A 23,672-nucleotide genomic window follows, 5' to 3' on the forward strand; every position below is an offset into this window, starting at 1 on the left:
TCATCTGCGGCGTCCCACAAGGATCATCACTCAGCCCCACCCTCTTCAACGTCTACATTAGACCTCTCGCAGCCATCGCACACCAACACAACCTCAACATCATCTCCTACGCCGACGACACCCAGCTGATCCTCTCCCTCACCAGAGACCCCGACACCGCCAGAACCAGCCTTCAGGAAGGGATGAAAAACGTCGCCGAGTGGATGAAGAACAGCCGCCTGAAACTGAACTCAGACAAGACGGAAGTCCTCATCCTAGGACCATCACCCTCCGCCTGGGACGACTCCTGGTGGCCCCCAGCCCTGGGCACCGCCCCCAAGCCAACAGACCACGCACGCAACCTGGGCTTCATCCTGGACTCCTCCCTCTCGATGACCAGACAAGTCAACGCCGTCTCCTCTTCATGTTTTCACACCCTCCGCAAGATCTTCAGATGGATCCCGATCGAAACCAGGAAGACGGTCACCCAGGCCCTCGTCACCAGCCGTCTGGACTACGGAAACACCCTCTACGCCGAAACCACAGCCAAGCTACAGAAAAGACTCCAACGCATCCAGAACGCCTCCGCCCGACTCATCCTGGACATCCCTCGATGCAGCCACATCTCCGGCCACCTGAGGAACCTGCACTGGCTCCCCGTCAACAAGAGGATCACGTTCAGGCTCCTCACCCACGCACACAAGTTTCTCCACAACCTGGGCCCCAAGTACCTCAATGACCGCCTGACCTTCCACACGCCCACCCGCCAGCTACGGTCCGCTAGCCTCGCCCTCGCCGCCGTACCACGCATCCGAAGAGCCACCGCCGGAGGCAGATCCTTCTCCTACCTGGCGGCCAATACATGGAACTCCCTCCCCATCCACCTTCGGCTGACCCAGGACCACCTCGCCTTCAGGACACAACTCAAGACCTGGCTGTTCGAGCAGTAGCGGCCCCCTTCCCCCAAGCCCCTTGAGACCCTTCCGGGTGAGTAGCGCGCTATACAAGTGTTATGATTGATTGATTAGTTACTTTTGGCACTACTTTTGTATTTACAGTGGGACTCCCGCCTCGGCGAGGGGGAATGATTCAGGCATGTGAATCTATGAAAGATACCCCAATACTGGATAAGTAACTCCTTTACTCCAAGGGAGATTACTTCTTGCTTGGATGCAGGCAGAGTCCTTGCTGACTCGCAAGATGCACAGCCACAAAGTTGCAGAAACTTGAAGAGCATGGAGACAAAGTTTCAATTGTGGAGAAGTGTGGCTCACTGGTTAGAGCAGGCAGACCCTGAAGCAGAGGTCAGACCCGGGACCAGGGTTCGATTCCCGACGCGGCAGGGTGTTGAGCTCAAATGTCCACGGACTCGATAATTCTCGCTTCGGTGCCTGACCTAATCATGGGTTCACACTCTGCAACTCTGGGCATTAAGCTTGCTTAATCTCCACAATGGCCCCCCCGCGGCGGGATGCCTGGCTTTCACCTTGGGGATGCCCTGTAGGGGCTATCTCACAGGGAAAACCCAGGACGGGTTCCCAAGGCAAGCGCGGAGATACCCCTTCGGGGGTCAATTCTGGCGCTATATAAGAAATATTATAATAATAATAATAATAATAATAATAATAACTGGAGTCTTCCCACCAGGAGCAGTCTTGTCTTTAGTCCTTGCTCGATTTTATCATTTGCCGTCTAGGTGTACTTTGTGTAGCAGGAGTGGCAATAGGGATTTCCTGCCTAGGTGGAGGCTACTGAGCAGAGTTTGCCTCAGGGAAGCGTTTGTAATAATCGTTAAGCATCACAAGTAAATCTGTGACTAAAGAAACGGACAAATTTTATTTTATTTATTTATTTAAGAAGTTTTCTATAGCGCTGTCCAGACCCAAGGGTATCGGAGCGCTTTACAGTAGGAGCATAGCATATAATCATCGGATACATGACATAGGAGCGATGTAACAACCAACGAGTGTCAGAGTAAAGAGCAGCGTATTGTAGTCTTCGGAGTCTTAGGATTGGAGCAGAGCTTGATAATTACTGACTGTCCCAAGTTATCCACTTCCGAGGGAGCGGTTGAGCAACAGGGATTTGAGTTGTCTTTTGAATTCCACGAAGGAAGGCAAGGTTCTGATGTGTGGGGGGGGGGTGGTGGAATTCCAAATTTTGGGGGCGCTTCCGTTGAAAGAACATTCCGCTGTTCTTTTCCTTCTGGTTTTAGATGAGATGAGTAGGAGGGAGTTAGAGCTTCTCAGATTCCTGGATTGGCCTGCTTTTCTGAGTTTTTTCGCCAGGTACTCGGTTTGCCGGTGTGAAGGGCTTTATGGGTTAAGCCGGCTGTTCTGAAGCTACTTCGCATTTCTACTGGAAGCCATTTGAGTTCCTTGAGTGCAGGGGAGATATGATCAGATTTTTGATGCGGTGATCATTCTTGGCAGGGTTTAGACTGCGCGCCTACCTGAACTCAATTCCCATGAGTATCTGGCGTTTGACTACATCTCCCATAAGCCTCTGCTTGCTGGCTGGATATAGCGAGTTCTGGCAGGGAGGTGAGTGTACGTGATTCAAAGCTTGAATCTGCAATTGCTTATAGGGAAATACACAATAGCGAAGCCAGGATCCCTGTATATTGCCTTTATGGATCTGTCCTCGGCATTTGATCGAGTAAACAGATCCAAGTTATGGGGCCAGCTTCTCAAAATTGGAATAGATCCTAATATTGTGCATTTCTTAGCGGACCTCCATAGGGACTTAACAGCCACGATACGATATGATAGAAAAGGTAACTGCACGGGTAAAATCAGTATCACCAATGGTGTAAGGCAGGGATGCATCTTAGCTCCCCTGCTTTTTACACTATACATAAATGATTTGGGAGCAGCGAACAAGGACATCCCGAGGGCAGGGAAGTACCTATTGCCCGCATTATTATATGCGGACGACGCTGCTCTCCTAGCTAGAACTGCAGTGGGTCTTCAATGCCTGTTAAATTCATTTTATGATTTTATGATAAATCTTGATTTAAGTGTTAACTATGGCAAATCCCATGTCATGGTGGTGGCCCAGAAAGGGAAGGCCAGAAAAAATGTAATGACACTGCAATGTAATGGGCATAAGCTGACAAGAGTCTCCAGATTTCCCTATTTGGGGGTTGTATTTGATGATTGTTCGACGTGGCACCCCCAATTGCTGGAGAAAAAAAATGCCCTGGCACGTTCTATTTCTGCAGTGCTGGGCTTTTCACGTAAATTAGGGGTGAAACCCCTGGAGGCAGTTTTAAAGGTATATGCTGCTAAGTGTATTGCCATCGCCATGTATGGCGCAGACCTATGGGGTTTTAGGCCAGTTAAAATGCTTCAGGTAACGGAAGATAACTTCCTTAAAACGATTCTCTCCCTGCCACGATCCACGGCCGGCTTCATAGTACATCAGGAATGCGGCGTGGATTATCTGGAAGACCGAATCGCTATGGCCCCTTTACTAAAATGGATCTCAGTCTGGCTTAACCTGGAACTGGAAGTGAATCATGAAATTTTTAAGGACTGTCTAAGGCTGGATCATTGGGACAAGATCCCTTGGTTGAAATACGTACAACAACTATGTGTAAAGTTAGGTCGGCCTGAATTGTTTAACCCCTTCGAAGCTAATGACGAGCTGGGCTCGTCATGGCGCTTACCTGCCGTGCGCGGATGACAAGGCCAGCTCGTCATGATTTATGGTGTTTTATATTTTTTAGCGCAGGACGGGAAAACGCCTAGCAGCCATGTGGTTAATGAACCATCTAACTTAGTGAAAGGTGACCTGAAGTGGGTCAAAAACACTTTTTTGTTGAACCGAGGGATGGACAGAGAAGGTTCGGAGCTGTTAAAGCCATCTGTCAGGACCCATCAACTGATTGTATCCTCTGGACATGATCTGGAACTTTACCTAAAGGTTGTCAATAATTCAAATCATAGATTCCTTTTAACCAAGTTCCGATTAGACAAAATTCACCTGCTAATCTCTGGCCGTCCTGGTTGGACCAAGCCACTTGATTTAGAGTTGTGTAAATGTGATGGCTGTTCAATTATGGATACTGCACACTTCCTGTTCTTCTGTGATTATTTTAGAGATATCAGGAAAAAGTTCATCATACCCCTGTTAAAGGGGAAAGGGTTTAGGCAAGTTAAGCCAGCTTTATTATATCTCCAATTACTATCAAATGTATGGGAAATTTACAATGTAGCCAGATTTCTAACCATAGCGGTGAGACTTAGTAAAAAGATTAACTGGTCCTAGATGAATTATTGTAAACATTAATTCCTGTAACTTGAATCAAGTTTTAAATCAAATTCTCTTATGTTCTTTTTTTAACTATACAACGATGTACATATAGCTGTTTTTAAATCATTACATCATGTGTTAGCATTTTTTAAATTGGGTACTCCCTCTCTTTTTATATTTTATTTTTATGTCATTATGCTGCCTGGTGTCTTGTGGATCATTATGTGTGTTTTTGTACTTTTGTGGTTTTGGAAATTGAACCGAATAAAGTATTTCTTGACTTGGCTTGATAACTGCCGGCAGGTGTACTGGTGCCGCAAACAATCATTCCATCCTAAGGTAGGTTCCCCCTCTCCTCCGTGGATCCAGGCATGCAGGTGCGCTCCCTGCGCCACCCTGTAGTATAATTCAAAATCTGGTGCACCAAGGCCACCCAATTGGTATGGCAGCGTGAGTACCCCCCACTGCACCCGAGGTTGCTTACCGGCCCAGGCTATTTGAGCATTAATTGTCTCAATCTATGAAAGAAGGTGCGCGGTAAAACCAAGGGGATATTGGTGAAGAGGAATCGAGGCAAGACAACCATCTTCATAATAGAGAGACGCCCCATCAGGGATAACGGGAGACGAATCCAAAACTCTACATCATCCTCTAGCTTGGATATGGCCGTGCCGTAATTTTCCAGAAACACAATATCCGCCTCCGTGTGTAGGCGGATGCCCAAGTACCTTATTGAGTCTACGTCCAACTTAGGGGGTAGTCCATCTCGAATTCAGTGGTAGCAGGCGTGAGCGGGAATACCAGTGATTTCTCCCAGTTGACCTTAAGGCCAGACAGCGCGCCAAATCTAACCACCTGCCTAATTACCGCCGTCAAGTTCTCTTCCGGTTCTCTGACATAAAGGAGCGGGTCATCTGCGTGTTTTTTAGGGAGCTATTTATGATTTTTCTCCAGAGCGGTGCAAAGCCGTGCTTAATTTTTTTGATCAGTAGGGGAGGAATGGGGTCTAGGACATGTGCTGAGGGTTTGGAGGTGGAGATCAACGTGATTATCTCAATTTCTTGAACGGGACGGAAGCTGAGCCAGGAGTTGGGAGAGGAGCCAGGAGAGATAACATGTGGCACAACCGTGATGCTCTTCGTGAGGTGTGAGTTGTTGATATCTAATGATAGTTCGATTTTTGAGATCTTGTCGTTGAAGAAATGGGTGAAGTTGTCACAGAGTTCTTTGGACGCCTGTACAGATGCGGACACTGGCTTGGAGGTTTGAGGTCTAATGATGCTATAGATAAGGTTCATGGATTTGATGGTGCTCATCCTCTTGGTCTTTGTACAGGTAATGTTCCTGGAAGGTATCCAAGTGCTAAGCAGAGGGATGCCAGCTATCAGAGAAGGAGTACTTGCCCTCAAGGTAAGAAGATGGGGCGTCCTACTCCTCTTCTTCCTCCGACTACTGACATTTGACTCTTAATTGTGAAGGGTTGTATGCAGGGCCGAACGGACCTTCATCCTCGTTTCCTGAAAATCCAGGAGGCGAGCTGGGGGCAATGGAGAAATTTTGGAAAAATCCTGAAGCAGAGATGGAGTGGTGCCTTTTGATGGAGCAAGCGCAAAATCTTTTTCCCCCATTGATGGAGCTGTATACGGGTCCGCTGACATCATTGTAGACAGCAACACCAATGATGCGGATTGAAGAGGAATCTTAGTCAATGGAGCAGCTGCGAGCGCGGATAAGACTAACTTTGATCACAAAGTGTATGGACTCAAATGTGTCGTATAATCATAGGTGTATCTTGGTCATCTTACAAAGCTCATGAACATATCAATCAATCAATCAATCAATCATGGCATTTGTAAAGCGCACTACATACCCGTGAGGGTCTCAAGGCGCTGGGGGGAGGAGGGAGCTGCTACTGTTCAAAGAGCCAGGTTTTGAGAAGTGTCCTGAAGGTTAGGAGGTCTTCGGTCTGCCGTAGGCGGATGGGGAAAGTGTTTCACGTCTTGGTGGCGAGGTGGGAGAATGATATGCCGCCGGCGGTCACTCTTCGGATGCGGGGGATGTGGCGAGGGCGCGGTCTGCAGAGCGGAGCTGGCGGGATGGGGTGTAGAGGCTGAGTCGGCTGTTGAGGTATGCTGGTCCCGTCTCATGGAATGCCTTGTGTGAGTGGGTGAGGAGTTTGAAGGTTATCATCTTGTTGATGGGAAGCCAGTGCAAGTCTCTCAGGTGGGGTGTGATGTGGCTGCGGCGCGGGATGTCGAGGATCAGGCGTGCGGAGGCGTTCTGGATGCGTTGGAGCAGTTTCAGGAGTTTGGCCGAGGCTCCTGCGTAGAGTGCGTTGTTGTATTCCAGTCTACTGCTGACGAGTGCCTGGGTGACCGTCCTTCTGGTTGTGGTGGGGATCCACTTGAAGATCCTGCGAAGCATGCGGAGGGTGTTGAAGCAGGAGGAGGAAATGGAGTTGGCCTGCTTTGTCATGGAGAGTGTGGAGTCAAGGATGACCCCCAAGTTTCGAGCGTGGTCGGTGGGTGTAGGGGGTGCTCCTAGTGCCGTCGGCCACCAGGAGTCGTCCCAGGCTGAGGGGGTGGGACCGAGGATGATGACCTCCGTCTTGTCTGAGTACAGCTTCAGACAGCTGTTCCTCATCCAGTCGGCGACTGCCTTCATTCCTTCGTGGAGGTTGGTTTTTTCGCAGTGTGGTGGTCTTTGGTGAGCGAGAGGATCAGCTGGGTGTCGTCAGTGTAGGAGATGATGTTTAGGTCGTGTTGTCGGGCGATGTGGGCGAGCGGTGCCATGTATACGTTGAACAATGTTGGGCTTAGGGATGATCCTTGGGGTACGCCGCAGATGATCTCAGTGGCTTTGGAGCGGAAGGGAGGGAGGCGGATGCTCTGGGTTCTCCCGGTGAGGAAGGAGGTGGTCCAGTCCAGGGCCTTTTCTTGGATTTCGGCGTCGTGTAGGCGTATTTTTAGCGTGCGGTGGCAGACTGTGTCGAAAGTGGCTGACAGGTCCAGGAGGATGAGGGCTGCGGTTTCTCCGTTGTCGAGCAGGATCCTGAAGTCGTCGGTGGCAGCGATGAGGGCAGTTTCGGGGCTGTGGTTGCTACGGAATCCGTATTGGGACGGGTCCAGGATGCTGTTCTCTTCGAGGAAGCTAGTCAGTTGTTTGTTGACGGCCTTTTCGATGACCTTCGCCGGGAACGGGAGCAGGGAGATGAGTCGAAAGTTCTTTAGGTCCTTGGGATCCGCATTGGGTTTCTTGAGTAAGGCGTTGATCTCTGCGTGTTTCCAGCTCTGCGGGAAGGTCGCTGTCTCAAAGGAGATGTTGATGGTTTTCTGGAGATGAGGTGCGATGGTTCTGATGGCTTTGTTGAAGATGTGGTGTGGTCAGGGGTCTTCTGGGGATCCGGAGTGGATGGTGTTCATGATCTTGATGGTGTCGTCATTGTTGATGTTGGTCCATGCGAGAAGGAGGTTGGTGCAGGTGGTGGCCGTAGGGGCGGGGGTGTCGGTGGTTGCCGGGGTGATGACGGCGTCAAAGCTGTCGCGGATGTCTATGATCTTGCGATAGAAGAAGGTGGACAGTGAGTCGCACAGTTCTTGAGATAGTAGAATGTCGTTGGTGTTGGAGCTGGGGTTGAAGAGTTCCTTCACGATGCTGAAGAGCTCTTTGCTGTTGTATGCATTGTTGTCTATGCGGTCTCTGAAGGTGGTCCTTTTGGCGGATGTCATGAGTTGGTGGTGTCAGCGGGTGGCGTTCCTGTGGGCTGTGTAGCTTTCAGGTGTTCTTTCGCGGTCCAGTTTTTTCCCAGTTTTCGGCAGGTTCGCTTAAAGGCCTGGAGGTCTTCGGTGAACCAGCTGGCTCTCTTGCTGGTCTGGGTATTGGGGGGTTTCTTGAGCGGGGCGCGGGTGTTGGCGCAGTTGTTGATCCACTGTCTGAGGTTGCAGGCGGCGGTGTCGGGGTCGGTGGGGTCTGTGGGTGGGCTCTGGGCAAGGGAGGTGGTTAGCTGGTCCTCGGTGATCTTGCCCCAGCTGCGGCGAGGTATCGGCTGAGTGCGGTGGTGGGTTTCTGGAAGGTGAAGTGGATTGTCACGGCGGATTCCAGGCGCCCCAAAAGAACACTGACGAATTTCGCAGCTCCGTGTAGACGGAGGCGTCTGTAGCGGAACTACATATCCCATGAGACCGTGGGGGACGTTCCGTCGATGACGTCAGGCGCACGCTGGAAGCCGGATGTAGGAAGGTGGATGTCTGACTATGGTTGCCCCCAACTTTATGCCTAGTGTTTTGCTGGTTTTCGACATAGTTGGCCTGATATCCTGCTATCCAGGACCCCACGCTTCCTGCTCTCTCTGTTAAAATGGACTCCATGTACCTTAGGTACACATCTAATTGGATACTGAGTCACCTTATCATCCCCTGTACAGTGTACCTTAGGTACCCAGGGCATAGGTGCACCCAGGGCCGACCAGGGGCTGCAGCATGTCAAGTCAAGTCAAGTCAAGAGATTTATATAGCGCGCTACATACCCAGAGGGTCTCCAGGCGCTTGAAGAAGGGTGGGGAGTTACTTGTCAAAAATCCACGTTTTAAGTTGCTTTCTGAATGCTAGGTGATTCTGAGTAAGGCGAAGGTGAGTGGGAAGTGAGTTCCAGGTTTTAGCTGCCAGGTAGGAGTGGTTTTGTTGATGCGAGGTACAGTGGCAAGGGCTTGGTTGGAGGATCGTAGCTGGCGGGAAGGGGTGTAGAAGGACAGTCGTGTGTTGAGGCATTCGGGTCCAATTTTGTAAAGTGCTTTGTGTGCGTGGGTTAGGAGGCGGAAAGTAATCCTCTTATTTACGGGGAGCCAGTGGAGGTTTTTCAGGTGATCAGAGATGTGTTCTTTACGCGGGATGTCTATATGAGCCTGGCTGAAGCGTTCTGGATGCGTTGGAGTTTTTTCTGGAGTTTTGCGGTGGTACCGGCGTATAGGGTGTTTCCGTAGTCCAGGCGGCTCGTGACCAGTGCGTGGGTGACCGTTTTTCTAGTTTCGGTGGGGATCCAGCGAAATGTTTTTTTGAGCATGCGAGGAATGTTGAAGCAATATGAAGAAACGGCATTGACTTGTCTGGTCATCGAGAGTGAGGAGTCCAGGATGACGCCCAGGTTCCGTGCGTGGTCCGTCGGGATGGGTGCTTTTCCAAGGGCCTCTGGCCACCAAGAGTCATCCCAGGCGGAGGGGAGGTGCCTAGGATGAGGACTTCTGTTTTGTCTGAGTTCAGTTTCAGACGGCTGTGTTTCATCCATTCGGCTACTTCTTTCATTCCTTCATGCAGGTTGGTTTTGGCAGTGTTGGGGTCTCTGGTGAGTGATAGGATCAGTTGAGTGTCATCGGCGTAAGAGATGATGTTGAGGTTGTGTTGGCATGCGATGACCGCGAGGGGGCTCATGTATACGTTGAAGAGGGTGGTGCTGAGTGAAGATCCTTGTGGTACGCCGCAGATGACTTCAGTGGCCTCTGACTTGAATGGTGGAAGGCGGACTCTCTGGGTTCTTCCGGCGAGGAACGAGGTGATCCATTCCAGTGCTTTTCCTTGGATTCCGGCGTTTCTGAGGCGCTGTAAAAGGGTGCTATGACAGACTGTGTCGAAGGCTGCGGAGAGGTCGAGGAGGATGAGAGCGACTGTGTCTCCATTGTCCAGTAGAATACGAATGTCATCTGTTGCTGCGATAAAGGCGGTCTCCGTGCTGTGTTTGGCTCGGAAGCCGGACTGTGAGGAGTCGAGGGATTTGTTGGTTTTGAGGAAGGCGGCGAGCTGGTTGTTGACCGCTTTCTCGATGACTTTGGCCAGGAATGGGAGGAGCGAGATAGGGCGGTAGTTTTTGAGTTTGGTGGGGTCAGCTGTGGGTTTCTTCAGAAGGGCGCTGAGTTCGGCATGCTTCCAACTTTGCGGGAAGGTTGCGGAGTTGAGGGAGCAGTTGATGACGTCTCGGAGGTGCGGTGCTATAATGGAGTCTGCTTTGTTGAAGATGTGGTGAGGGCATGGGTCTGTGGGGGATCCTGAGTGGATAGAGTTCATCAGACGGATGGTGTCCTCAGTGGAGATTGGGTTCCAGTCATTGAGGATGTTCAAGGGGGGTGGGGGTCCTGCAGAGGGTTGGGTGGGTTGGTCTTCGGGTCGGTTGTCGAAGCTGTTGTGGATGTCTGCAATTTTGTTATGGAAGAATGAGGCTAGGGAGTCGCAGAGGGCTTGAGAGGGGGTGATGTCGGAGTTGGCTGAGGGGTTGGTAAATTCCTTGACGATGTTGAATAATTCCTTGCTGTTGTGGGCGTTGCTATCTAGTCGGTCCTTAAAAGCGGCTTTCTTGGCATTCCGGATCAGTTGGTGGTGTATGCGGGTGGCGTTTTTGAAGGCGTCCTTGGTGCTGGTGTTTGGGTCTTTTTTCCAGGCCTTCTCAAGGGAGCGACAGAGTTTACTGGATTTCTTAAGATCATCGTTGAACCAGGAGGCCTTCTTGCTGCCTAGGTTGATTTGTCGTTTTTTCAGTGGTGCTAGGATGTCGCCGCTGTTGGATAACCATTGGGTGAGGTTAGTGGCTGCTTGGTCGGGGTTTGAAGAGTGGGCGGGGGGGTTTTGAAGAAGCGATGAGGAGATCTGGTCGATGGTGATTTTGTTCCAGTTTCTTCGCAGAGTGGGTTGGGGGTGGTTGTTGGATGTGGACTTGTTGTAGGTAAAGTGAACGCAGCTGTGGTCAGTCCACAGGAGAGCTGTGGTGTGGCTGAAGGAGATATGTTTGCTGGAGGAGAAGATAGGGTCGAGTGTGTGACCTGCGATGTGGGTGGGGGTAGTGACAAGTTGTTTAAGTCCGAGGTTGGCGAGGTTGTCCAAAAGGGTGGTGGTGTTGCGGTCGTTGTTTTTTTCAAGGTGAAAGTTGAGGTCTCCCAAAAGGATGTAATCCTCGGAGGGGAGCGCGTGTGGAGTGATGAAGTCCGTGATGTCTTCACTAAATTGTGCGCGGGGTCCTGGTGGCCTGTAAAGGAGGGTGCCTCTGAGTGTTGTCTTGGGGTCGATGTGGATCTGGAAGTGAAGGTGTTCAGTTTTGGCGAGATTGACGTCTGAGCTGGTTGAGATGCGGATGGATTTCTTATGGACGATAGCGATGCCTCCTCCTGTTTGGCCGGTGCGGTCCTTGCGAATAATCTTATAGCCTTCCGGGAGGGCAATGGTGATGTCTGGGGCTGATGTGGCGTTCATCCATGTTTCTGTTAGGAAGGCGACGTCCGGAGAGATGGTGTCTAGTAGATTACAGAGGTCGATGGCGTGTCTGTGGACCGAGCGGGTGTTGAGCAGGATGCATTGTAGGTGGTTGGGGTCGGATAACTGTTTTGGTTTCGTAGATGAGAAGTTGCTCTTGGTGTCGTTGAACTTACAGGAGTTGCAAGAGAAGGGTCCATGGGTGTGTCCAGGAGCGGCTTGGACGCAGTTGGGGGAACGGCCGGGGTTAAGGGCTAGGAGGGTGGAGGCGTCGTAAGTAATGCGGGAGGGCTGGGCATTGCGAGGGCCAGGGGGTATGGCGCTGGGCGCGGTCCAGGCGCGGACGGGCGTAGACGGGCTTACCTTTGGCGCACCTTCGGCGCGGCCGTAGCGCGTGGACGCTGCGCGTTGGTACATCTGACATAAATGGAGAGTGGAGGGGGCGGAGCGTGGGAGGGTCAGCAGGGAGGCGGGAGCGAGGTCGAGGGAGGGCTCGGGTCAAGCTGGGAAATGGCCGAACAACAACAAGGAGCAATGTAGCGCAATGAGGGCCAAAAAGATGTTACCGTTATTATCGTGGTGGCATCCAAAACTGACACAACTGGCTGCTAACACAGCTGGGGCAAGGTGGTGTAATCACCCTTTGCTTTAGATATAGTATACCTATATCTAACCCTAAAATGGACACATATACCCCATATAAATCACTCCTATGACAGGCCTTAACAATCCTGGAGGCAGAGTGCTTGGAATTATGTGAGATGGTGCTCTGGCATGAGCTGAGCCTGTCTGGAGCTTTCGGAACCAAGTCCTTTAGCTGCTTCCATGATAACGCTATACCATATACTCTTAAGTGCATTATAATCCTCGCGGTTTTGCTAACTTTGGCATAGCATTATCAAAACATGTCGAGTAAGGTGTCATACAAATTGGAATACTACCGCTGGTCTGGTTGCTCAAAACTGGCCCCTGCTTCCCTGCAAAGGAGAAGCACCCCAGACCCTCCTGGTCCGCACCAGACGCCTTTTCCACTCACCGCGTGGGTTGCCTTTGCCAAGGCCTGTTGACGCCGAATCCGGACAACTGCGTGGGACAACTCGTGCCTCCATCCTGGTCGTCCAAGACACCTCCTGGTCCACGTGGCTGCTTAGTCAAGCGTCCACTCTTCACCTGATCGCGACAACAGCATTTGGTTCCTTCCTGGTTCCACTCCAGTCACTGCCTAGTGACTGTGAACATTGTCCTCTCTGCTTTCAGGTCTTCATCTTCCTCGATCCACCCTTGGGTCGCTCCGGACATCTTCCTTCTGGCCGCCTGCAGCATCTTTTCTTCCAGGCTCCATAGACTTCAACGCGGAAACCCGACACTCTTTGACACCTATGCACCCGCAGCCCGTGGGTGAGGTAACAGGAGCATTTCGGTGCTCAAGGGTAGATTGACTCTCCTAGTGTCCAGATTTCCAGTCATTTTAGTCCTAGCTAGTCGGAACTGTCTAATACTTACCTTTTCGTAATTTGTACTGTCCATTGACTTTGTTAGAACAAAAAATAGGAGGGAGAGGGAGGTTAAACCAGTCCAGGTCGGCCTCCAGTCAGTATTCGAAATACAGGAACCCACTGTGAAGGGTTCAGAGACCTAAGCAGTAACCAGAAAACACCAACCAGGTCTCTGAACCCTTCACAGTGGGTTCCTGTATTTCGAATACTGACTGGAGGCCGACCTGGACTGGTTTAACCTCCCTCTCCCTCCTATTTTTTGTTCTTGCATCAAGCAGCCGCGGGAGTTTTTACATAAAAGGTCAACTGTAAGGTACACACCGAGTTGATCTAGTGACTCGACATTACACACCAAAAATCTCACTAAAATCATCATGGCACAAAATACAGGACTATCTTTCTCGGAAGATGAAGTAGACAGGGCTATCGCCTCCATGCTACCACATGCAGGGGCACCTACTGGAGAAAATAGTGATGCAAGCCAATGTTGGGACGAACTAACAGAACTGAAGAGAACACAGATAAAAACGTTGATTCATGGCATCATGATGGCAGAATACTTACAAGCAAATGCCGCACCAAGAGGCCTCATAGTCAGGAACGAACCATTTATATTTCAGCACGACAAGCAATTCAAACTAGACTGTTCACAAATATCTTGGCACTGCACTAGAGACTGGCTAGTTCTGATCATAAAAACAGCGACCAGACTAGTAGACTCCCTAAAAGAGGAGATTAATTCAATGGAGATTCGCCTGAAATCTTTCCAAACTCCAGCAGAACTCACGAAAAGACTAAATGAGCTGAATAAAACTATGTCCGAATTCGAAATTAGCCTAAAGGATTCGAAATATATCAAACTATCCAAGGATAAGAAGATATTTTCACATGAAAAAGTCTATCCTTATGTCAGGGATGACTACAGAACCAGCAGCAGGAACCCTGGCTATAACACTGATAGCGATGGCTCTGACGCAGGATCAGACAGCTCAGGGGGATCAAGCAACTACAATACTACCCCTAACAGAAGACCCAGAAGAGGAAGAGGCAACACAAGAGGGTATAGGGGCAACCAAGCACCTATATGGCCAATGTACCAGGACCCATACAACTACGGTCCTCCACCGCCTCCTTTTTTCTATGGCCCACCAATGTATCATCAACCAAACTTCCAAAACTGGGGAAACAACCAAGGCAATCAAGGCAACCAGAGGAAACCTTTTTTAGGGAGAGGCCGCCCAGCCCAACGAGCAAAGAACAAACCCAGCCAAGGAGTGCAATGGGCGGAACCAGTGGTGACAACAGTACGTCACACACGGAGCAAAGGCCCCCCAGAACCCACCACGAGCACCAACTCGGTCTAGTGGTAAATCTGTCTTCAATAACCCTGACAGACACACAGATCCAAGTATTAAATAAGGGTTTAGGTTTTGTACCAACCCCAACCACAGACAAGTTCAAACTTTGCTGTGAATTAAAAGAATTCCTGAGAAAAATCAAATTACAGGTCTTCTTTCAAGACAAAAAGTCCGAAGAACGATCTAAAAGTGACACAGGACTACAAAAGAAATCAAATTTTGTCCCACCAGCCCACAGCCTACCCGTGGAAATACTGACCTTTGAGAAAGCAGTCATGAAGGAGGTACAGGAGCTGGACCCACGCACAATCAAAGTATTTCACAATACGAGTAAAGCTGAACAATCAGCAATACAAGAACTCTCAAAAAATAACCTAATTACCATCAAGCCAGCCGACAAAGGCGGGGCAATCGTCCTACAGAACACCACAGATTACAGAAGAGAATGCCTTCGCCTGTTGGGGGACACAAGAAATTACGCCATACTGGATGAAGATCCCACAGAACGATTAAGGATTGCGATTGCCTACCTAACAGAGGAGTGTCAAGCCAACGATTGGTTGATTAAGAAAGAAATAGAGTTTCTGACTAATAAGAAACCAACGATACCATATTTTTACACTATCCCGAAAATTCATAAGAGACTAGAAAATCCACCAGGAAGACCAATAGTCTCGGGGATAGGGTCAATCCTAGAACCCCTGTCGCAATTTGCGGACGCCTTTCTCAGACCTTTGGTGCAGAAAACCAACACTTACCTTAGAGACACTAAGGACGTACTGTGCCTCCTAAAAGATCTAGCTTTTGATCCAACATCCAGTATTCTAATCAGTCTGGACGTTGAAAGTCTGTACACCAGCTTGCCACACAGGGAGACCTTACAGATATTGGAGGAGGTTCTATACGAGAGCGAGTGGGAATTCCACACCCCACGACATGTGGTGATGGAATGCTGCCAACTAGCATTGTCTGAAAACTTTTTCCGTTTCGAATCAACACTATACAAACAACAACACGGGACCAGCATGGGCAGCACTTTCGCGCCGAGCATAGCCGGACTGTATGTCCATCAGTTGGAGAAAAACAAAATACTAAATGAGAGGAATCCCCACAGACACCAAATTCTGGAATGGAAACGTTATATCGACGATATTCTGTTGATCTGGCAAGGTACAGAGGAAGAAGCACAAACTTTTTTGACGTGGCTCAACAAACAGGATCCCTTCCTGAAATTCACTTGCTCAATGAGCAAGACTGATTTGGTATTTTTAGATCTGAATATACATGCTGAGTCAGGAAAATTAGTTACAACAACTCACTTCAAGGAGACAGCAAGAAACTGTCTCTTGGCCTTTGACAGTTTCCACCCTCGCCATCTTAGACAGAACCTCCCATTCGGGCAATTCCTCCGTTTACGAAGGAATTATAGCAAAAAAACTGACTACCTGACCCAAGCAGAAGACCTGGGCAACAAGCTGAGAAACAGAAAATACCCAAACAAACTGATTAAGGAAGCAAAAAAACGAGCTGCAAATAATAATAGGGAAGCCCTATTAGAACCAAAAGAGAGAACTCAATCAGAGAACAACAGACCCATTTGTATCACTACATTTAATCAAGTTTCAGACACTGTGTCTAAAATAATCAAAAAACACTGGCCGATAATCAACAGTGGTGGACTAACCATACCTACCCCCATGTTCAGCCATAGACGTGGAAAAAACTTGAAAGATTTTTTGGTGCATACCCGTCCCATACTTACAAATCAAACAATAAGATCCCAACCACTACCAAGTGGACATTTCCCATGTAACAATTGCAGTGTTTGCCATTTAACATCCACAACGAAAACCATAACCTTCAACCATGCTACAAGATGGGAGCTAAGAGGTTTTTCCAATTGCAACACCAGTGGAGTGGTGTACCTGATAACTTGCACATGCAACCTACACTATGTAGGGATGACCACTAGGAAGGTCAGCACCCGCATAGTGGAACACAGAAGCAACATAAGGTGCAAACGAGCTACCACCAGAATGACCACCCACTTCATTGAGCAGAACCACACACCGAATGACCTCACTTGGGTAGTCCTGGAAGTAGTGAAGAATAAGGACAACCTGGAAAAAATCCTCCATGAGCGAGAACAAAGATGGGTGTTTCGATTGCACACTGACACCCTGGGGCTTAATGATGAAATCCCATGGGGGGCATTTCGACCCTAGCCCCGCCATGTAGAAATGATAATACTTCAAAAAGGACAAGTACCTTTTTTCTGAAACTGAAACTATTTCTGAAACTGTCCAAATCCCAACCCCCTTCCTCTGAATCCTTCTCAAAGAAAGGAAAGTAGAAATATCTATTGACGATAAAGTGAAACACCAATCCACTATCAGAGGATCCTAAAAACACACTACAACAAATATGGATGGGTTCTAAAGCACCCCGTAAATTCCTACCTTTTCAATAAATAAAAATATCTGTGTTCTAAATTATACTGTAATTAAGTCCTCCACTAAAGCATCACTCTAAATTACTCCGCCCTCAAAAATTCGGCCATATACCAATTTTACACACAAAATTATCAAGTACTCGTGTCGATCTCAACGACACACCCTCAAGATGGCCGCCATAGACGAAACGGTCTAGTCTTGTAAAGAGGCCCGGCAACCCGGAAGCGCGGTGAATCTAAATACACCGGCACACCCTTCCTGCTTCAGTATGCGGTCGGGTGAGGAGTGAACAGGTAGTACAGAGCGGGTTTGCCGATAGGAAGTAAGTACAGCAGGGCGCAGTAATGCCGCTATGCCAAACCTTTCTAGAGGGTCTAATTGATTTTCCGTGCAGGAAACTATAGATAAGGAGGAATGTAACCTTTACCTTGAAATCCTTACAGCAATGTTTCCACGAGGCGATCCTGCCCTCGCCTGAGACCATGAAGTGTAACTTAACACTCATATATGTAAATATACCATTTGCCATGATATTATTTTATGTGTAGGTGTTGTTGTGTGTCTTGTCAATAGTCACATTAAGTCTTATGTCTTCTGAGTGAAATCACTAAACCACTTTATTCACAGTTTTGTATCTTTCACACCGGTTTGAAAACCAGCACGCACCAGTATGGTGCCCAGGGCACACCCACGCCCTAGATGAAGTGAGGTGCATGTGTGTTCCCCCCTTTGTGAAGGGGGATGTTCGCCACTAATCAAATGTCATTCTCTTTTACAGCAATACGAGTAAAATACAAACCGTATGTATATGAAACACGCATGTTTTATTATTAACAGCGTATAGCATAAAAACTAGTATTCCTTTTTAAAAAAAAAAAGACCTATTCATTAGAATATAGGAGTGGAAATACAGGGCTGGACCCTGTATGGTCCTGATGAAAAGCCTGGGGGAGCTTGAAACATGTTGACCATAACACTGATCTAGCTCAATTTAAAAGTTAGAATACAGTGTTACCCCTTTTTAATTTATACCACACTAGGAGCAAAATAAATTGTTGAGGCCCACTAGCACGGTATTTTTAATTACACACCCACTCCACCATCACCACACTTACACCACACATAGTCATCTCACAAACAAGTGCTCCTGCGTAGTCGTTTTGTCGTAGCACGCCCCTTTTCGTAGAGAACTGGGATGGCCCCAATGATGAAGCATGTCACCGTGGGGCAACCCCGGTGAGTGAGGGGACTCTAGAAAGAAATTTTTCTTTCTCACATTTTGGTACACACTGACTTAATAAGCAGTAACCAGAAAACACCAACCAGGTCTCTGAACCCTTCACAGTGGGTTCCTGTATTTCGAACATGGACTTTGTTACGCATCTCGCGTGTGAGTTCACACTCTGCACACGCGTCCCGTGGGCCTCCTATTACTTACCTCAGGTTAGGATAGTGTAGTCCCAGCGATCCTACAGCCTCTGGACAGCTCCATGCCTTCTATCGATTTCCTTATACCATTTACTTAGTATATGATTTGTCGTGCCCCTAGGGCACCATTGTAATTTGTGCAACTTAACGTATTTTTCTTAAGAGTCTTGTCATGTGCTTAGCCCTCTGATCTCATAAAGAGTTCAGAGGTGTATGTTAGTTAATAAATATCTTGTTTATTTTCATAACTACTTGTGTGGTGTCCTTTCATTTGGTATTCAAGGGGTTATATGTGGTAAAACAGCTGTCTTCACATGCCAAAAGAGTTTAGCCTAAGACTGCTTTGTCCATGCTACCATTAGGATAACTGGTCTATAAGGTTGACTTACAACCAATCACCATAAGGGTTGTTTGGACTGATACAAGGTGATCACTAGAACTAGTGAGCATCATATATCAGGAAAACTTCTCACGCCGGATATAGTGCTTCCTGAAACTCCTGTCTCTGCTGCTAATTCCTGGCTTGTACTTTGCAGCTACAGCGACTTCAGGATCGGGTAGGGGTGCTTTGCACTAAACTTCTCTTGGCCCGCATTTGCTGCTGAGTGCTATTTTCCGCTTCTGTCACGAGCCCTGTTGAGTCTTTTCCATGACTCTTGCGGGGCTGATTTTTCCGTGTTAGCCCCGTTGGACGAGTCTCTTCCTTGACTCTTGCAGGGCTGAGCCTGTTTCAGAGAGCGCACGTATAGCGTTCACGATCTTGGTAGTCTGGGCATCGCAACCTCGTTGGTTGAGTCTTCGTGACTCTTGCGAGGTTGCCACTTTGTGCACAGACTTTGGGTGTTAGTTGACCTCGAAGCTTGCTGACAAATCACTGCGCGGCTGTGCAGTTCTTTATTTGATAACATTGCCCACAAACAATTCTGATACTCACGTCCTTGGCATGTATGGTGGAAATACAGTCAGGACAGGATCATTCCTTCTTGAGTGCAAGCGTATATTCCCATAGAAGGGAGAAAGAGAAACATTGTTACTTACTGCTTTGATTTTCAATTCACTGTCAAAACTTGCTGGTTGCGAATGTATACATGATTCTGCATCATCATTATACGTTCTTTGGGCTAAGCCTATTGGCGTTTCTCTCTGCTTATTTCTCCTAGCAGGGGCAAGTTGAGCTCCTTGGATGTTGGCTCCTCACCCCTGTTCCTAGCCACTAAGCCTCTCTAGGTAGGCATGACGTATAATCTCACCTTAATGTCTATCTGGGTATATTGAGAGAAAGGTATAATGTTGTTCTTCTATCTCTAGATCTAGTAGAGGCAGTGGCTTAGGCGATTCTACCCTGGAATGAAGTACAGTTATTTTTCTTTACAGGTATTATGGAAGGCAATTCCATACAAAGTATTCTTATGTTGGTTACCATAAACACTGTAACAGTAGGAAGGATTTACCATTGTGTGCTTCTTGTTACAGATTTGCTTCCCTGCGTTTCCCTCCCTTTCCTTCCCTCACCTGATCACTCAAAAGAGTCTGTGGCTATCATCAGACCTTAGAGATATCAGGAGGTGGACCACACATAGCACCATACTTTTCCAAGGATTGCTGGACCTGACATGAATGCAGTGGTGGTCGGTCCAGTGGAGTTCAGTGGTGGAGTCGAAGGAGACGTGGGTGCTTGCTGAGAAGATGGGGTCAGGCGTGTGGCCGGCGGAGTGAGTGGGTGATGTGACAAGTTGTTTGAGTCCGAGGTTGTCGATCAGGGTGGAGGTGTTGGGAGTCGTTGTTGTTCTCGAGGTGGAAGTTCAGGTCCCCGAGGATGTAGTCCGTGGAGGCGAGGGCGTGTGTGATGATGAGGTCGGGCGTCTGTAGACGAGGGTGCCTCTGAGGGTGGTGTTGGGGTCGGTGTGGATCTTGAAGTGCAGGTGTTCGGCGGTGTTGAGGGTGTCGTCGGCGTCTGTCGAGATTTTGAAGGTGTTTCTGTGGACAATGGCAATTCCCCCACCTATTCTGTTGATACACTTCAAATCAGGTAATTTATCAAAGCGATAAAAAAAACTAATAAGCAATTCACAATTAAAAGAAGTTCCATGTCAGCTTACATACTCGGACCCATGTCTAATGTAGTATACTTATAATGACTTCAAGTTAGCAAAACATTAAAACAATGAAATACAGTATTACCACAAACGGATAATAAATTGTTGGCCTACAACATAGTTCGCACGATAGCCAACACACAAGAGCAAAGAGCATAACAGCTTACATCAATGGTTGACTGAGCTGTGTGTATTTCAACTATATATTGTGTGTTAGCAACACCATAAATTTTTTAGGGAACATCTTTGACCTCGACGTCCACATCCAGCCCAAACATTTAGCAACTGAGATAACAAACAATAGAAAGGAATCAGATCTCAGAATTCTAAATGCAGTTGCACTACTTCTGGTCCCCAAAGTTTTACATAGTGATTTGAGCCATTTCAGCTGAAGAGACACAGCTGAGACAGACAAAACTTACATAGTTGACAGTTTCTGAGAAAGCTTTACGAACAAGGCACTCCTACCAGCAGCCCATTAATTTGTGAAAACTCTCAGGGGCAAAGTGCCGACCCAAAAGGAGGTGATAAGTACATTACCACCTCCTTTGACGAATGCGGATCGTCGACATAGTGGCAGTCGCCAACGAGACGGTTGATGGTTGCCTGATCCTGGAAACAGTGGCTGTAGACGGTGAGTGCTTCTTCCACAGAAAATCTTGTTTGGAAGAGGACTCCTTGAAGGGGTGGAAGGAATCAATAGAGGTACTAAACCAAATCTTTGATTAGAGGAAGAAGAGCCAGACAGCTCCTTTTGTGATCTTTTTTCCGCAGTCTTCTTTGCTTTGAGACCTGAATTTCTTTACTCTCTGTGAGAATAGGACACTTCACCCTCCTTTCTTTATCTAGAGGAGGTATGAGCTCTCTCCTCATACTCAGAGCCCGAGTATTTGGCAGCCTTCTTTTTCTGGAGCCACAGAAGCAATCTACGCTCTCAATCTTTGAGGGTTTTATGGAAAAAGTATGGCTCTACTTGCATTCTATGGGTCTCTGATCCGAGAAAAAGGCAATAAAGACATTCTTTTTGTGGAACTTCAGAGAAAAGTCTGGATTTTCCACAAGTCTTGCAGACTCAGACATTCTGAGTCTTACCAATTCTACCTCAGATGACGCTATGAGGTGAAGAGATGAACTGGTCAAAAGGGTAAAAGTGAAACACTGAATGAGCAGAGCTCAGGAAGACTCCCTATCACACGATATGCGGTAAGAAATCTGAGGTATGGTGGCTCTGCAGCGGATGAGTACTCCAGGGACTCTGCTCCGACTAGCTGAAGTTTGGGTGTCTTAAATCAATGTGAATTGACACACTGCTCTTATTACTGTTACAGGGAGACTCGGGGAAGATTCAAGCATGTGAATCTATAAAAGATACAATACTGGAGAACCCCCCTCCATAGGAACAAGATGTGACGGAGTGCAGCAAGTGCGTAGACTTACCTTCCTCCGTGAGGGATGGGCATCGGGCGGTGCTGTTGCTGCTGCAGCAGTTGTTGCAGCTGCATCATGTGCTGGTGGAAATGCTGCTGGGGGTGATGAGGAGGCGGTTGAGGGTGCGGGAGATGAGGATGGTGCTGATTAAACATCTTCAATCGCCGTAACAAAGCAAACCTGAAAATAGAGCAAAGAATGAGAGAGCTGCTCCCGTCCTCCCCCCTCACAACCCACGTTACTGACTGCAGGAAAAGCTTGGTGGGCCGAAACAGCATAGAAAACTATACCTGGGCTTCAAACCTAGTAACAACCACTACAGGACACACACCGGGCCTGCACTGCCTGCACACCTTCACCTGTGTATCAAACACTGGAGAAACCTACACTTGGACTGCGCTCCCAGCAAAACTGTGTATCAAACACTACTGAACCTACATCCGAGCTGCACCCCCGCCCACCTATGTATCATACACTAAAGGAACCTAAGAAATGCATTACTTACCTGTAACTGCAGTTATCCAGTATTGGTGTCTTTCATAGATTCACATGCCTGAATCATTCCCCGTCGTCGAGACGGGAGTCTCCGGTACATAGAAAAGTAATGTCCTATAGACATACATAGAGAATAGTAGGCCTAAAGGGCTCACCTTAGTAACATATCCATGTCCTTTTATAACAAGCATTTACAATGCAATGGTTTTGCCTTTGTTAAAGTTAGAGCTATTGGCATTGCTCTTGACATTATTTTTATTTATGTTTTTTTAAACATAAATAAATGTCATTGTCATTTACAATGCCAATAGCTTATTCTCTCGCAAATGACACACACAAACACCCACAGAGAGCCCCCCCACACACAGAGCCCCCCCCACACACACACCCACACAGAGCCCCCCACACACACAGCCACACAGAGCCCCCCCCACACACCCACCCAGAGCCACACACACACCCAGAGCCACACACACACCCAGATCCACACACACACACCCACACACCCAGAGCCACACACACACCCACACACCCAGAGCCACACACCCAGAGCCACACACACCCAGAGCCACACACACCCAGAGCCAGACACACCCAGAGCCACACACACCCAGAGCCACACACACCCAGAGCCACACACACCCAGAGCCACACACACCCAGAGCCACACACACCCACACACCCAGAACAACCAAGGTCAGCCTCTTGTGCTAAAGAAATGGCTAGGAAGGACACAATTTCAGATTCTCGCGTTTGTAACTCATTTACAGAGGTCCCAGCACTTCTAGACATCTGCGTGCTTCGTGCCATAACTTTAAGTGGACTTCTGGTTTGAGGTGTAGGGCAACACCCGTAGTCAGACAGTTTTTACCAGTTTTATTAGACAGACCTTCCTAGCAGGCTGAAAGCCCCATTACAGATCTGTGATGGTCATGTTAGCGCTACACCTTGAACCATGAACCGAAGAACACAGATGCATGGCCTGAGGGTGGGAATACAGAGGACGCTGCCTACGACCTTCCAGATAAGGGGCTCTTGCAGAAAAAACATTGATTGGAAGGTCTGTAGGATGGAACTGTACAAATATAGCACCCTAGAAATGTGGTGTGACTATAGACAGATACATGTATCCCTGCAGGGCTATAGTAACAATATTTGACGCACGGCAGCTCAGCAAGCCGTCTTCTGGGCTGCTGTATGTCAAAAGGAAAGGGAAGGAATGCTCCATATTTACAAGATACGGCGCATTCCTGTCCTTCTTCCCTGCGTCGGCGCACAAGGGGCTGCCATGCGCCAACGCAGGCATCCTTACTCCATGGTTCGAGGGTGTTTGCGTTGTGGGGGTGATCGTTTTTGTGCAGGAAGGGAAACTTTCCTGCACAAAAAAGCCATGAGAGGTGTTTTCCTCTTTCTATGCAGAATGAAGCACATCTAGAAAAGGGAAACATGAGGA

The 23,672-nt window shown here is 48.3% G+C and overlaps 1 protein-coding gene across 2 annotated transcripts in view; it reads right to left on the reverse strand.

Moving 5' to 3' along the window:
- The window catches only part of CIZ1 (CDKN1A interacting zinc finger protein 1), a 748,675-nt gene that overhangs the window by 713,928 nt on the left and 11,075 nt on the right, over positions 1-23,672 (reverse strand). For both annotated transcript variants that reach the window (XM_086924896.1, XM_086924897.1), the window contains exon 2: positions 21,734-21,904. In XM_086924896.1, the coding sequence (XP_086781022.1) occupies positions 21,734-21,879 (146 nt within the window). In that variant the 5' untranslated portion in view covers positions 21,880-21,904. The remainder of the gene's footprint in view (positions 1-21,733; positions 21,905-23,672) is intronic.

Source organism: Lissotriton vulgaris, chromosome 5 (assembly GCF_964263255.1).
Source record: "Lissotriton vulgaris chromosome 5, aLisVul1.2, whole genome shotgun sequence".
Classification (NCBI taxonomy): Eukaryota; Metazoa; Chordata; class Amphibia; order Caudata; family Salamandridae; genus Lissotriton; species Lissotriton vulgaris.